The 15646-nt window shown below is 37.0% G+C and overlaps 2 protein-coding genes across 4 annotated transcripts; one reads left to right on the top strand and one right to left on the bottom strand.

Annotated features, from left to right (window-relative positions):
- Positions 1 to 58: 58 nt before the first annotated feature.
- mpdu1b (mannose-P-dolichol utilization defect 1b) lies at positions 59 to 3682 on the top strand. The gene is made up of 7 exons (XM_079594955.1): positions 59 to 328; positions 732 to 797; positions 883 to 1015; positions 1146 to 1231; positions 1345 to 1463; positions 1544 to 1654; positions 2239 to 3682. Exons 1-7 carry the CDS (start codon positions 205 to 207, stop codon positions 2359 to 2361), a joined length of 762 nt encoding a protein of 253 aa, XP_079451081.1. The 5' UTR covers positions 59 to 204; the 3' UTR covers positions 2362 to 3682.
- Positions 3683 to 11133: 7451 nt separating this feature from the next.
- On the bottom strand, positions 11134 to 15065 carry sox19b (SRY-box transcription factor 19b). Of its 3 annotated transcripts, none has more exons than XR_013796698.1 (3): positions 14122 to 15065; positions 12820 to 13499; positions 11134 to 12586 (listed from the first exon to the last, which is right to left on the bottom strand). XR_013796698.1 is itself a non-coding variant. In XM_079605117.1 (2 exons), exons 1-2 carry the CDS (start codon positions 14754 to 14756, stop codon positions 13253 to 13255), a joined length of 882 nt encoding a protein of 293 aa, XP_079461243.1. In that variant the 5' UTR covers positions 14757 to 15065; the 3' UTR covers positions 11134 to 13252. The 3 variants fall into 3 exon arrangements, 1 of the variants encoding a protein (XP_079461243.1); XR_013796699.1 differs by having other exon boundaries at positions 11134 to 12521; positions 12970 to 13499; XM_079605117.1 differs by having other exon boundaries at positions 11134 to 13499.
- Positions 15066 to 15646: the final 581 nt, after the last annotated feature.

Below are 15646 nucleotides of genomic sequence, written 5' to 3'. Positions count from 1 at the left end.
TGCTGGTAGAAGGACAAGTCAAATGTTATAAATATTTGATAATAATAATAATTAAATTAAGTGATATTTTGTGTGACCTCTCTATTCAATCCCAAGTAAGATCGCGGGAACATGAGCTGCTAGAAGTATTTCCATAAATAAAGGGGAAGTATTACAGTAACGCACATTACGCACTACATCACGTGATCATTTGACGTTTGCATCATGGCGGCATCAGAAGCAGTTGCAGAAACATCATTCATGGATCCTTTTAAAGATATTCTGGTTAATTATTTAATGCCAGAAAGATGTTATGACGAGTTCTTTTTACAGTTCAATCTTTTGCACGGTAGGTTAACGTTTTATTAGTTTAGATGCATCTTTATAGATAAATGGAAGCTAGTTCAAAGATTATTTCCTGGTATAACGATTCAATGACAAAGAGGATTTCTCTATTATTAACTATACACATGACGATTTCTTGCTGGGTCTAGTGTCTTTGGTAGTAATCTGAGGTTTCCGTAAATGCTGTCACAATTTAGGACTCTTAGTTTTGATGTTCTCAGTTTTTAATACATCATACATGTTAATATGTTAAACGTTATAATTACATTATAATTTGCACAAAAAAGTAATAATGTCTGTATAAAATGTGTTATCTGTTTGGCTTATATTAATCTTGTGGGTCAACTTTTACATGCCAATTATATAGTGGTCAGACTATTGAAGTTCTTCTTTGTGAATCTCTACAGTGGATTGTCTGAAGATTGTAATCAGCAAAGGACTAGGCATTGGGATCATCCTTGGTTCTGTATTAGGTAAGGACAATCTCCACCATCTTTATAACACATACAAAACCAAGACAGTTTCATCCAACACTGATTTGTGCATGTTTCTTCATAGTAAAGCTGCCTCAGATTCTAAAGCTGATTGGTGCTAAAAGTGCAGAGGGACTGAGCTTTAACTCTGTACTACTAGAGCTGTTTGCTATCACAGGCACCATGGCCTACAGTATTGCCAACAGCTTCCCTTTCAGGTGATGCTCTTTCTTAAATATGTTAAAGTCTAATTTCATATTTATTTATTTACCATTTTGGTAAACATTTGTCCATACACGCACACCATGCATTTATAAATATAAATGTGCCTGTGAATATTTTTGACAGTTCCTGGGGTGAGGCACTTTTTCTCATGTTTCAAACTGTGACCATTGGTTTCCTCATACAGCACTATGGAGGAAACACCGTCAAAGGTAATGAGACAATTCCACATGTTTATCCATTTCAAAAAATAAAAAAATCTGTGTTGCCTTTTTTAATTTTAATTGTCAGTTTTTAATCGTTACCTTTTGATTGTGTTGTGCAGGTTTGGGGTTTATGGCAGTCTACTTTGGACTGTTGGCAGTGCTCCTCTCTCCCATGATCCCCATGTCTGTTGTCACTACCATGCAAGCCTCTAATATGCCAGCCATCATCTTTGGACGGGTAAGCTAGGCCGAAAGAAGCAACCCTGTTCAACAGATGAACCAGCAGAAATGTATTTATCTGATGTTCTGTGTCTTCAGTTAATTCAGGCTGGTACCAACTACACAAATGGCCACACTGGGCAGCTGTCAGCTATTTCAGTCTTTCTGCTGTTTGCTGGCTCTCTAGCACGCATATTCACTACAGTGCAGGTAACCCCACCATAATGAGCTATCATGCCATATTAAAACGAATAAAATGTCTCTTATGCTCATCAAGACAAAATGTACTGGATCAAAATACAGTAAAGTAACCGTAACATTGTGAAATATGATTTCAATTTAAAAATATTGTTTTTTTTGGTTTTCCAGAATATTTTCGAATTTATTTCTGTGATGGCAAAGCTGATTTTTCAGCATCATTATTTCAATCTTCAGTGTCACATGATCCACATGAAATCACTCTATGCTAATTTGGTGCTCGAAAACATTTCTAAATATTACTCATTTAGAAACCCGTTGTGCTGCTTAATATTTTTTTTTTACGATTCTTTGAGTAGAAAGTTTAAAAGAACAGCATTTATTTTTAAATAGTTTTTTTTTTATGTAAAAATCTTTACGGCCACTTTTGATCAATTTAATTAATCCTTGCTGAAGAAAGTATCTCTGTTTTTCAAAACAAAACAAACAAAATTTACTGACCTGAAACTTTTGAATGATAGTGTAACTTATTTATGATCCTCATTGTTTGAAATTGATAAGTGACCATTTTAATGTGTCCCTATGTCCCTGTACAGGAAACAGGAGATTCCCTTATGGCTGTCACCTACATCATCTCTTCTTGCTGTAATGGTGTGATCACAGCTCAGGTACTCTACTACTGGAACAGCAGCCCTGCCCTCAGGAAGAAGACTCAGTAGATCCGAACGAAAGGCAAATTCAGTGACCATTCAAGTCAACTAAGTGCACTGGACAGCCGATTGGGGATCAGATGTATCCTAATCAAAATGACGGTTCTTGTAAAATTGAACACTGTCCCTTGATCAGTTGTTAAGTGCATTTATTGTTAACATATCAGCGCTTATTCCCGGAGAGGCAGGTATGAATACTGTATAAATTCACACATTCATGTATTCCAGGTCCCATAATTGGACAAAAAAGCCAGTATGGTTAGGGGGTCCTTCTATAATTCTAGATCTTTTCCTCCACCCTTTTTATTCCTTTTTATGGTAGTGGGTGATTTAATTTTTGGACCATTTTCTTAGCTCAATGAAGGGAGTAGTGTCCATATTCTTACATTCAACCATAAATGTACAAACATACTGTATGTACTAAATAATTACTGCCATCCTGTCTCAGAGTATTGTCTTGTTATTAACCGGGCTCACTGCATATTCACTAAAACCCATGTAGCCATTTTAAATTCAACAACAAATCTGTGAAAAAACGTCTACCAAGGTTTTTTTAAACATGAATTGTAAAAGTGACCAAATTGTACCAAATAAATAAATGCATACTTTAAAAAACGCACATATGATAATATGTGTCATCATATGTTAAAGGCAGCCCTACTAGAACCTCATAGGAAAGTATTATCCCCATAGGGGATTGTTTTTTTGTTCTGTGCGTATACAAATCCCACCTTATGGACACTATTTCACAAAGTCTTCCAGAACCTACACCTTGCTTTACACCTCACAATATGTTTTGTCGTTTGACAAAATTAAGGGTTTTCTTTAGGTAATACATGGAAACTAGTAAATCAATCACTGTTGTATTTCTTGCAATAGTACATGTAGCCGTGCTGTCGAGTGTTATCATGATGTAAAGGGGACTGGGTACAATAAAAAAATGGCTACAAAGCACTTTTTTTGTTTGTTCAAGATGGTAGTGTTCACCCATCAAATGCAAGTTGTTTTAAGCTGGCTACAGGTAAAAGGAACATTTCATTTGAATGATAGACATTGCATATTTGCACACATGTGAATTCATTTTCCTGTTATGCATGTGAACATCTATTGTTCATTGTTGGTTTATTTCAGGAATAACATTTTACAAATGGCTGTGACTACGGTTTTTCCATATCTAAAGTTGCAATGTACTTTTGACCTTTGAGTAAAACATTTCCGTTATTTGTAGTGTTTATAACGCACTGTTCACAAAGAATTTCTTTTAGTGTGAAAGGCTTAAATTCATAATCAGTTGTAGAAGAAAAGAATAAAACAGTTTATTTTAAAGTTATCTTAAGTTGAATTTTTTCATTTATCCATTATGGGTGGTTTGAAGTGATGGACTGTGATGCATAAATGTACCACCAGAGAGAGGCAAAGAGTTGGTCAAAATATAATCGCTGTCAGTTTTGTCCACTGGTAGGTACCCTTTACCCTACTAGCTGTTTTTCAGTCTACAGTATATATAGCACAGAAAAGTGTACTGGCAGTACTGGTTCTGCATTCAGTGGCAATTTTATTAAGTCCACCTCCAGAAGTCTGAAATCAGTTAGCATGAAATGCTAATACAATTCATGTTTTAATAGACTACAGCGAGTTGGATTTCTTGGCTTAATGTTGCCGAATGAAGCCTGTCCAGTTGGATGTAATTTTTGCTGATCATTTAATTATACCTTTTAAAAAGTCTTACTTTGTCTTGTAGATTTATAGGGCAGAGTTCAAACAAGACTGAAAAAAAATGATGTAGTATTTCCTTTGAAACTATTTTCACTCTAATAATATGTGTTATATTTACAACTTTGAATAATAATTTTTACAGTGTGGTTGAACAATGCTGAACAATGCTAATCATGCACAGGACAGACAGGATGGCTGAGTGCAAGTGACAGAAAGATGAGCTACAGCCTTCTAATGAGAGTGTTTATCTAAATATCGAAAAGCATTAAAGAAGCAAGAGCAAATTATTTCTGTAATATAATCTCAAATTATTATACCTTATTCATGTACAGACACTTGAAATGACTTCTGAAAATTTGCATTGACAAATCGGGACAAATATTACATCCAATGTAGTCTAAATATAACTTATTTATTTGATTAATTGAACACCTTTGATTAATTATCAGTAATTTAACTGATAGTTATTCTGGCCCCATACAAAAAGTGTGTGCCTTTATTTTACCAGAATAAAAGGACAAGGGTTATTTAGCAGGATAAAACTGAGACTAATATTGAACAAAAAATGTATGAGATGTTTAAGAAAAAACAACAACAATATTAACAGGTTAGAAATCATTTTAAAAGCAAAGGATAAAATAAAAATACAAAATAATTTTCAAATCATTCATCCATCCAACATCCGAAACAAAACACGCTCTGTAGGGTAGTGACCTCTCCAAATCAAATAACACAAAAACAAATAACAAAAAATAATAGGGAAGTGCCACAAAGTCAGACAATGGAGGAGAGTTTTTCTGTAAATTGCTCCATATCTTTGCAGCATTAAAATAAACCACTTGAAACAGGGAACAATTGTCTTTTGACCATATAATAGAGTTTATTTATTCAGAGATTTCATATGTCAGCATAAAAGTGATGCTCCTCTGTAAGGTCATTTAAAGGCATCTTCATAGTCTGCATGTTTTCTTTGGTTGTGCTCGCATGCTCATGGTTAATTAACTGCTTACAATTTAGACTGCACATTCTACTTAAATTTACTGTCAACTCAACAGCATTCCGTTTGCTTTCCTGTAGATAGTGTGTTTCCTGTACTCTACAAAAAAACAGCAGAAAGTATCCGACCTGATGGCTCTCAACTCCACCTCCAACTGCAACCGGCTATTCTTGCCGATCAGCAAGGTTAAGCATAGTTTGTGTCAAACACACCTATTGTCAATGCTCATCACACACTGAAAAAAGTAAATACTACAGGAAAAAAAAACATGTAATTTCTACATGAATAATATAAATAAATAAAAATAAAATTTATGTTAGTACTCAATGTAAGCTTGTAGAAATTCAAGCGTAAATATCAACGTTAGGAAATTAAATAAAACCAACTCAACTTTCTGATACTGGTGTTCCCATCATTCACTGGGGCATGAATAATTAATACGGTTGTATTTTTCACTGTTTTCCAGCTGTACTGTTAAATCTTATCATTGTTTTTGTTGTTAGGTTTAGTAACTTGCTGTTTTGTGTTAATTTTCTACTCAAAATTAATACATTCATACTCAGAAATGATCAATTGAATGTTACCTTTATTGTGTACCAAACATTGAGATCTCTGTGTTTGTAAAAAACGTATCACATTATGCAGATTGTCTACACATATATATTATTTACTTGGAAGTAAAGCATACACTTTTAAATCATGGCTTAATTCAGTGTTATATTGTTAGAGTAAAATGTACTTGAAACAGAGTATTGCAAAGTAGAAAAATTACTCAAATTTAAACTGGCCAAGTTAAAATTATTTTCTTTGTTAATTTTTACTCAACTCAGTTAAGTAGATTTTGCTTAATTCCATATCTGAAATTTACTTTAAAAATCTGCATGCAGAAACTTGCAAAAGTAGAAGTCAATTTTTCATTATTATCATTAAAGGTATTATCAAAAAATATTTTCGCAAGAATGCATTGAATTGATTAAAAGTGAGAGTAAAGACATTAATAATGTCCAAAAAAAAAGATCACGTTTTCCATAAAAATAAGCAGCACACCTATTTCCAACATTGATAAATGTGTCTTAAACACCAAAATAAGCATATTAGAATGATTTCTAAAGTATCGTGTGACACTGAAGACTAGAATAATGGCTGCTGTAAATTCAGTTTGCCATCAGATGAATAATTGTAATAATATTTCACAATATTACTGTAAGTTAAACAAATAAATGCAGCCTTTGTGAGCATAAGAGTCTTCTTTCAAAAACATAAAAAATATAATTTTGAGCATAAGTGTATATAACTTATTTATGTAAATGGCATAAGGAAAAGAGGGTTACTTTGACTCTGTGACAGTGGTAAGGATTTTTTTTTTAATGAACGTATTAATATAATCCATAATGTTGGATTACGCAATCAGTTTATTCTCTCAGGTCTGTTGGAAAGGTCTTAAAGTACGGCCCATGTTCTTATCTCACCTCACCTGAGGAGAAGACTGTTGCCCATATCTGTATCTAATCAGCGTTACGTATACCACCACCTCCTCACCTATATAGGGTGCTAGACAAATATCTTATCCAGCCTATAACGGAAGATTTCATGTGTCAGACCGGTTTGTCAGAGACTAAAGATATTTAGATCTCAGCTAGTGTAACATCACAAGTACGCCTGTTAACATTGCATGCATAAAATCACAGGTGATGGCATTATCTTTTTTGGAAATAGTAATCCTGAGTATCTTGTTTCCCTCTGCCTCTGTTTCACCCCACCTTGCTTTCCTTCGATTTGCTGCAAGACCAGTCTTGCCCAGGGTGTGGTGCGCTCATTAGTGTTAGCTGTCAATCACTCTTTCATTGCCGTGCAAATGCTTCCTCTATTAACCACATTAACCTGACAGAAATGGACACGTGCTCTGTCAAAGCGTGCCACAGATCCCCAGAAAGGTGGGATTTGACGTCTGGGGTCTCTATTATAGACCATTTTCCATTTTATCAAAGCATTTTGTTTGTTTGAAACTGGCTCCTTTAAAAAAAAAATAGAATTGCAGAGAACAAAAAAACATATTTTATAGGGGAAATTATGGTTGTCATCCAGAACAATTCATTATACCTCATTGCGCGCTGAGGTAAGATCAGTGACTACTGCTTTGGCCTCATGCCAGTCTTTTGATGTAGATTTGTTTTGTTGACAAGCAGGAATCCATGTTTAATTTTACTTTGCTCTGAATAAATAAAGTGGAAAAAGTTATGAGGTACACACCTCCCACTTAGAATAGCATCCAAATCTTGATAGTAAAAAAAGATAGAGCAAGATAGGATGTTGATAGATTTGGCAGAAATATCTTGCTACGGTGTGCAGATTTGTCGCTATACCTTGTTTTGCTCTACCTTTTAGTTTTTATAATGTTTGTCTGTGCACAAAACACATGAGCTCTTGTAAAATATACACAAACAGATGTTTCTGTTTAAAGAGGACTCATATTATTAGCCTATAAAATTAGCCATACATTTGACAAGTGGCAGACACAACAGAATGTTATCGGATGAGTCTGGCCACCCCCCTGTTATTGCGTGACAGGCAATGCTCGTCTAGGTTGACTCACACACATGCGTGTCTGCAGCCCTGGTGGCATTTCAACCAACCGTGGCGGCTGTTTAAAAAAAAGGGGAAGAAAAATGTACGCCCACTCACTCACCTGTGCACACACAACGTCTGAGCCTGAGGTAGGCTGACTGACAAGCCATCATGCAAGTGAGCGATGAAACATGTTTTGATGTAGGCCTGTGAACAGGTTGAAGATTAAATAGCGTACTCAGAAAGAAAAACATAGGCTATGTTATTATTTACTTACTCACCCATGTGTCGTTCAACTTGTTATTTTTCTGTGAAACAGAAATGAAAAGTATTATAATACTGAGGAAATTCCACTGTAGAGAGAACAATATTTTAATGAGCATAAACAAAACACCCCGAACAACGTAAATGCAGCCAGAACATGACAGAAGGGTGAGATAATGAAAGAAAGTTCTTTTTGGAGCAAAATATTCCTTTACATCAAGCATTTTATCTTGTATGGGACAAAAATGTTGCATGTTGTTGGTGTGGACCGCATGCTCGTGAATTTTCATAAATGTACAGTAGGCTATAGCCTATAGGCCTTTTCACGGCAGCGCCATCTTTTATTTTTTAGCGGGAATGAAAGCGAGGCTGTGAGGGATAGACATTATGTTCATGTATCTCTTCAGTGGATTGTAGACAACACGAGCGGTGGAAAATTATCAGTGATAATTATACAACTCTTTTTTTCTTTTCTTTTTTACAGCAGATGCCATTGAAAACACTTTAAGTAGCCTATATCCCTCAAAGCCTCGCTTTCATACCTGTTGCTGCTCTGAATTAAGATTTAGGCCTACATTGTGTTTCCTTATTTACACAGCCTAAGTGGAAATGCAATAGGCTACAATGGAATATCAATATTAGTAAATGTGTTAATTCATAGCTATAATTACCACCTTCTTTGCATTCTCTGTTTTTATTTCACCTGTTAGGCAGTGAAGCCTGTGCAGTGTGTGTGTGTGTGTGTGTGTGCGTGCGTGCGTGCGTGCAGGAGGGGAGCGGCTCCCTCGGAATGCATGTAAATAATACGCACCCCCCAGTTTCCAGAGCAACCATTAATCTCGTTTCCGGGTTTATGACGAACTAGTAACATGCTGTCAACGAATTAAAAAAGAATGTACAAAAAAAAGAAGCTGTTTAACGAATAAAAAAAAGAAAGAATTAAAAAAATATGATCATGATCATTCAATGATCAATGATAATCTGCAAACTGGCAACCCAAAATATACCATGGTAACAGTTTGTTTAAGCCTCAGTGGTCGTTGCTAAGTGATGGTATGTTTCTCACCAGAAAATTCAACACCCCCAGTCCCCCGCCCTCTTCTCGACACCCACATTCGCCCTCTTAACCCCCAGCATAGTCAGAAGTCGTCTGACGATAAGCGCAGCTCTTTTGAAACCAAAGTGGGCTTGATTTTCTCCATTTAAACACTTTAAAAAAATTGGTAATGGATAATGATTTACTAGCATCTAACTTGGGAACACGCCTGAACTGTTATCAAGGTTAATGAAAGTACGCGCTCTTCCCAGCAGCCCCCCTCCCTTCGCCCTCCGATTAGCCGCGGCGAGCTTTTACATTTTCATGAGAATGACATTAGGAGGTGAGGGGGTTAAACCCGAGAAGAAAACGGAGAGAAACGACGGCAACGCTAATTTTCCGCACAGCGGGAAGCGAGAAAAGGGAACAAAGTGGTCCAAGGGAGCCTCTCCGGATTCAGTGGCTTACTACGTACACCTGCGATCTCAAAAGCGACGGACAATGTGCCTCCGAAACGGCCAATTACGACCGAGACAACAACCAGTTTTCAATCTGGAGAGAGAGGGTTATGTTGAGGTGGACAGTGAATTTGGGGGCAGAGTAGATGATTTCGCCATTAAATAGTTCCATTCGGCCTGGTTCTTTATTCATCTCTAACTTTTTACGACACAAACGTATTAAAACGAAATAAATATTACAAAAGAAAAACTAAATAACTGCTTTATTTAAAAGTAAATTATATGGCTTAAAATAAATGTTCAACACAAAATAAAAGTTTGATAAATGTTTTAAAAAAAACATTTCCAGTCACATGAGATAATTGATCATCGATTTTTAATTTGTTTGTAAATTGCAAATAAATAAGTGGAAATTAAAATGTATTAATGGCAATTAAGTTTATTTTTTACATGGAACAGGTAAGTCTAAGGGTGTTTACATGACAAGGTCAACTATGTAATAAAAACGGAAAGGTTTCCTTTGCGCTTTCACATACTGTCAAAACAATCCCTGTTCACACGATCTACGGAAACAATTAAAAACGCTGTATTATTCATGTTAGGCCATTTATTGGCGATGTCACTTTGTAAAGAAAAACTACACCCTGAACATGTATTACGCATGCGCATGACGTGACTGTTTTCACAAATTCACGTTTTTGTGGTTTACACAGAGACAATAACGGTATCGGTTTCAAAAACTGCCACTTTGAAACCCTTCTTCAAAAATTTGCATTTTCAGGGCCCCAAAACGCTGTTGTCGTGTAGGCTAAATGAACCGCCAAAAAGCTAAATATTTTCTGTTTTTAGTTGAAAACGCTGCTATGAAACACTTAAAGAATTTAAGCTTGGTTTGCAACCCCTAATGATCTGGGGAGTGTGGCCCGATTCGAGGATTCTCACACAACCGACTTTTTGTCCAAATAAATCCTGTTTTGTCATTACGATTATTTTACTGTTACCCATGCAATCCCAAATAACAAACTCTTGATCGGGCTGCCTCTGACGTGATACTCACAATAGCCAATGAGAGCGAGCAAGCTTCACTAACCAGATGTTGCTATCTTCTAGGCCTACCTAAAACTTGTATAGTGAAGTATGAGTGGAGTATAGTGAAAAATCATCACCCATCTTATATCATCCACCCTATTTTTTTTCTCCTTTGTTTTTTCACCCTTAAAACAAAACTCACTCAAGGAGAACCAGCTTACGACATTAATCATGCTCCATTTGTTTTTCTCCTCAAGTCAAGTTTGATCTCGCTAGTCTACAATAGACAGGTGTGTGGTCTCACGGTCCGGACAAATCTTCTAGTGTGTGGGATTGAAATCTCCAAATCGATCGGTTGAGATTATACTAAATCGGTTGAAACTGCCCTCGTGTCTGTGGTCTCCCATAGTTTTGAAAATAGTCTAGTCTGTCCCAGCCTTAGAGACCACCATGTTGACAACAAATACTTTATTTTTTTAATTTTGGTAGTTATCAGACACTTTCGTCACTCACATCAAATGTGAGTGTATGGCTGACAGCAAACCGTATTTACCACCAAAGGGATTGGTAACAGAACTTTTGTCCCAGTGTGATGCTAAAGGTCCAAGATGACTGCCATAATGTGCATCAAATTCCTTTTGCATGTGACTTGGGATTCAAATAAACATTTACATTCAAATATTTCAAAATGAGAAAACTTGAGACCAGATGTTGTATTTAATTTTTTTTATTCTGTAAAAACAGCCCTTATAAGAGCCACAAAAACCAAGAAATATACACTGTACAAAAAGGTATTTACAACCTAAATTAAAATCATTAAAAAAAAAAATTAAACAGCAAGCTGCAAACTCACTTCCATGGCAATGTAAACGGTTTATCATTGTGCTTAAAAATCACCATTTAACCAAAATATTAGTAACTAACCAAGCTTTGTGGCGGCCAACTTAATTTTTGACTGCCACCTACACACACTTTGAGCTCAAAACAAACCAAGACCTTGACATAACTTTGCATTTTGTTGTCAAAGGACCAAGGTCACAATGGGGGGGGGGATGAAGACAACAGTGCCCAACAGAAAATTTCAGTCAAGTCCACTGAACTCACTGGTCAACCATACTGTAATGGCAAAAGCAGACTTAATGCTGTGGTAGAATGAGAAAGACCAGATGAGGTAGAGAACCTTCTAGTCTAACGAAGTGCATCGACTGACAGCGAAGATCAGTGCATTCGAGTTTGACCCATAAGAGGGAAATGCTAGAATGCTAGGCAAGACAAACTCAACATTTAGCAATCTGTAAATATGGCTAAAATATTGACCATTTACAGGAGTGCAATTTCATTGTAGAGACTACATAAAAGATAATAAAAAATAAAAAAAAGTTAATTCACAAACGTATGTGCACACTGGTATGGTACATATGCATTTTCAGTTATTATTAAAAGTATGAAAACAAAGCATAGTGACTGAATGACTTTCCTCTCTACTACAAATTGGGTAACAGTTTAGAAGATTTCTAATTGGATGAGGCAATGTCAAAGCTGATCGATACTGTCATTTTCATGCTATTTATTTGAAGAATGCCCTGAGATTGTCCAAAACACTACTACATTTATACCCAAATTTAAAGAACTTTGACCAATCACGCAGTTATTCCACGTGCTGAGCCAGTTTGGGCATACAAGTGGGAAACAGGGTTCACAAAACAAAAATTAATTTACACTCCTTAAGGTCTCATGTTGTCCATTGCAATCATTATTGGCTGACCTGTTTTGTCACCAATTAGATGTTAAATCATGATTGCCCACTGCTGCATGAACACCACATGTTCTAAACATTGCACAGAGCACAAAAAAATACTGTTAAAAAAATAAAATAAAAAATAATTATCCATTCAGGAAGAAAAAGGATGCATGTGCTAAAATATCTGGAATTGAGAAAAAAAAGCAGACTTAAAAAGGGTTAGTTCACCCAAAAATGAAAATCCGGTCATTAATCACTAACCCTCATGTCGTTCCGAACCTGAAAGACTGATGTTCATCTTCGGAACACAAATTAAGATATTTTCTATGAAATCTGAGAGCTTTATATCCCTCCATTGACAGCCTACGCAATTACCACTGTCAAGCCCCAGAAAAGTAGTACAGACATCATTAAAATAATCCATGTGACTGCAGCGGTTTAAACTCAATTTCAAGTGACGCAAAATATTAATCTCCAACATTTGTTCAAGAGATCACCACAACGCATGTGTTGTGTGTGTTGACACGAAAGTGGACGTTGTTACATAAACGAGATTAACATTTTGTAAATTATGTTTTTTTGCTCAAAGCACTCGCGTCGCTTCATAAAATTGAGGTTAAACCACTGGAGTCACATGGATTATTTTAAATTATGTCTTTACTACCTTTCTAGGGTTTGAAAGTATCAGTTGCGTAGACTGTCAATGGAGGGACAAAGCGCTAAGTTTTCATTTAAAAAAAAGAGCTTCATTCATGTTCTGAAGATAAACTAAAGTCTTACGGTTTGGAACGACACGAGGGTGAGTAATGACAGAATTTTCATTTTTGGGTGAACGAACCCTTTAATTGTCCATAACGCCATAGTTAGGAAGTTAAAGGTGACCAGTCATAGTGTGATGGCTGCAAAATACAGGAAGAAAAAAGGAGACTGAAAAAGCTAAGTTGCTAGACCGTTTCAGCAGACAACTTCAGATCATTTAAAGCAAGGAGGTAGTAAACAATCAGAAGTGTTCAGTAATCCATACAGTCTATGTGTGGCACTACAGTCCCAATAAGGGTCCAACTAATAGGAGTTCAGGGAGCATTCCCCAAACTTCAGATATGAGTGAGGGGAACAGTTCCACCTAGATAGTGCTGTTGGACACCGGAGTAGGCCCTCTGGTTTGAGCTATCGCTGGTATCCCCACCTGGAATGTACATGCTAATCATGTCCCTCAGGTCCCCTTGGAAAGCGCCACGGTGGTGGTTTGGTACTCCAGTAGGTGAATGGGATAGGGGTTCTGGTTTAACCATAGACATCACTGGACTGGGCTGCTGAGGGCTGCTACTATACGACATTTGGCTGTGGACAAAAAAAAGGGACAAAATAAGCCATTACTAAAATGTGACCGACAAAAGAAGATCAGGGCATCAGACACATGTACAGCTTTGAGAATCTGTATCTTTCCACATATAAAACATCTGTCTCTGCATTTGTTCCAAGTTATGCTGACAAGCGATTAACAGGTCTATACAGGTTAAGTCAGCTTAGTTGTGGTGAATCTGAGCAAATCTATAGGCAAATGCTGAATAAATATGGGCAATGATAAGAAAATATATAAGCATATTATGAATAAATATGCAGTTATGATGAAATCGTCAAATGCTGAATAAACGCATTTATAAATCAAATAAAGTTCAGCACAGAAAGATTATTAATTTACCAACTTACAACTAAATTACCTTTATATAGCCTACAACAATTCTTATTTTGGTTTGATTAAACAAATTTAAAAATTAAATTCCAATATGAATTCTTCACAAATGTTTGATTATTCAACTTTTCACAGTTAAACACGACGGAAACGGTTAACAAATGTATGTGTGCGGGCGACCCACATAACTAGTTTTCTAGTTCCCCAATTTGTCAAGCTTCCCTAGTAGCTACTGTAACAACTGCACTAAAATCCCTTGATAAAACAAACCTGTAAGGACTGGCGCTGTTCATGTACGTCTGTGCCGGAGGGTATTGGAGAGCTGACAGGTCATAGCGGTGCAGTTGCTGCGGGTATCCGAGTGCCTCGCCCTGCATGCCCATATAACCACCGGCGTGACCCCAGCCATAGCCGTCCATTCTCGAGCTGCCACTTTGTCCCTGTGCCACGGCTGAAGCCAACAGGTTGCCGGGTGTGAGAGGATATTTACCGACGTGATTGTCCTTCTTCATGAGAGCTTTGGTCTTACGCCGAGGTTTGTATTTGTAATCGGGGTATTCCTTCATGTGTACAGCCCGCAAACGTTTGGCCTCGTCAATGAACGGTCGCTTCTCCGCGTCCGTTAAAAGTTTCCATTCCGCTCCGAGGCGTTTGCTTATCTCAGAGTTGTGCATTTTGGGGTTCTCCTGTGCCATCTTCCTCCGCTGGCCACGAGACCACACCATAAACGCATTCATGGGGCGCTTCACTTTGTCCATAGGGTCCCCGCCGGGTGGACAAGAAGTTTTTGATCCGTGGTGCGCATTTCCAACCCCGCTGACCGGAGGAGGCATCCCTGGACTGTTCTGGTGGGGATGAGGTTGACCCGCGGTCTTCAGTTCATGCTCCATCATGCTATACATCATGCCTCTACTCACTTTGAGTTTCAACCGCTCAATGCGTAAATCAGCCAATTAAAAGTGTCCAAGCGAACCTAATCAGGTCAAACAAATCCGGCGCAGGTGAAGTCTCTTAGTCTTTACAGCCGGGATTGTCTCGCCAAATTAAACTCCAAAAAAGGAGCAATGAGAAACCGATTAATCAAAACATCTATAGCAAGTTTATAAAAACAAAATAAAGTAAAAAGGTCTCGACAAGTTTCTCAATCTGCTGTTTGTCTCTCTCTAACGCTGTTGAACAAGCCACTTGTTGAGGAGAAAAAATAGTTTGCAGTCCACACTGAACCAATTGTATAATTGTATTCCACGTCTGTCCAATCAGCGCTCAACGCAACCTTTGCTAATTTGCATAACAATTGTAGGGGTGTGGTGTTGCACCACGTCGAAGATCACTTGTTGCAGGAGGTAAGGGGCACACAGAGAGACAGCTAGAGGCTCATTTTATTCATCAGAGAATTCAATTCTAAACATATATTACTGATACGTATTACATATTTAAGTGTAAATGGTCATTACACATGTTTTTATACACTTCAAAACAAACAAGCCTTTAAAATTAAACACAAATGTTGTGAAGCTAATTTTGGACCTGCTTTCTTTGAATCACTTTCTATGACTTAATTAGTTTCACTTTGCACCTTTACAATTTCTGTCTCTTCTTTTGTCATTTCTTAGCCCTGTCATGGTGGGGTCATGTGAACATTTTCTGCGAAAACGAACAGTTTGTTTAAATCTTGTGCGTTTATTGAGCTGTGTTTTCAGGGTAAATTTGTGTGAAATGGGAATTATTACAGTACACACAATATATAATTACAGCGATGTGCCATTACTCCCTTTTTGATGACCATTTTTGACAT

The sequence above is a fragment of the Phoxinus phoxinus genome (genome assembly GCF_949152265.1).
Source record: "Phoxinus phoxinus genome assembly, chromosome: 2".
In the NCBI taxonomy this organism is placed as follows: Eukaryota; Metazoa; Chordata; class Actinopteri; order Cypriniformes; family Leuciscidae; genus Phoxinus; species Phoxinus phoxinus.
Note: the sequence above shows the minus strand (reverse complement) of the source record. Positions and strands in the feature narration are given on the sequence as shown.

Bases quoted from the DNA above. Each gene is read 5' to 3' on its own strand.
- mpdu1b (XM_079594955.1), top strand. From the start codon at position 205: ATGGCGGCATCAGAAGCAGTTGCAGAAACATCATTCATGGATCCTTTT. The intron at 329-731 runs GTAGGTTAACGT...GAATCTCTACAG, and splicing joins ACAGTTCAATCTTTTGCACG to TGGATTGTCTGAAGATTGTA. The intron at 1,016-1,145 runs GTGATGCTCTTT...TATTTTTGACAG, and splicing joins GCCAACAGCTTCCCTTTCAG to TTCCTGGGGTGAGGCACTTT.
- sox19b (XM_079605117.1), bottom strand. From the start codon at position 14,756: ATGATGTATAGCATGATGGAGCATGAACTGAAGACCGCGGGTCAACCT. The intron at 13,500-14,121 runs GTTTGTTTTATC...TTTTGTCCACAG, and splicing joins AACAGCGCCAGTCCTTACAG to CCAAATGTCGTATAGTAGCA.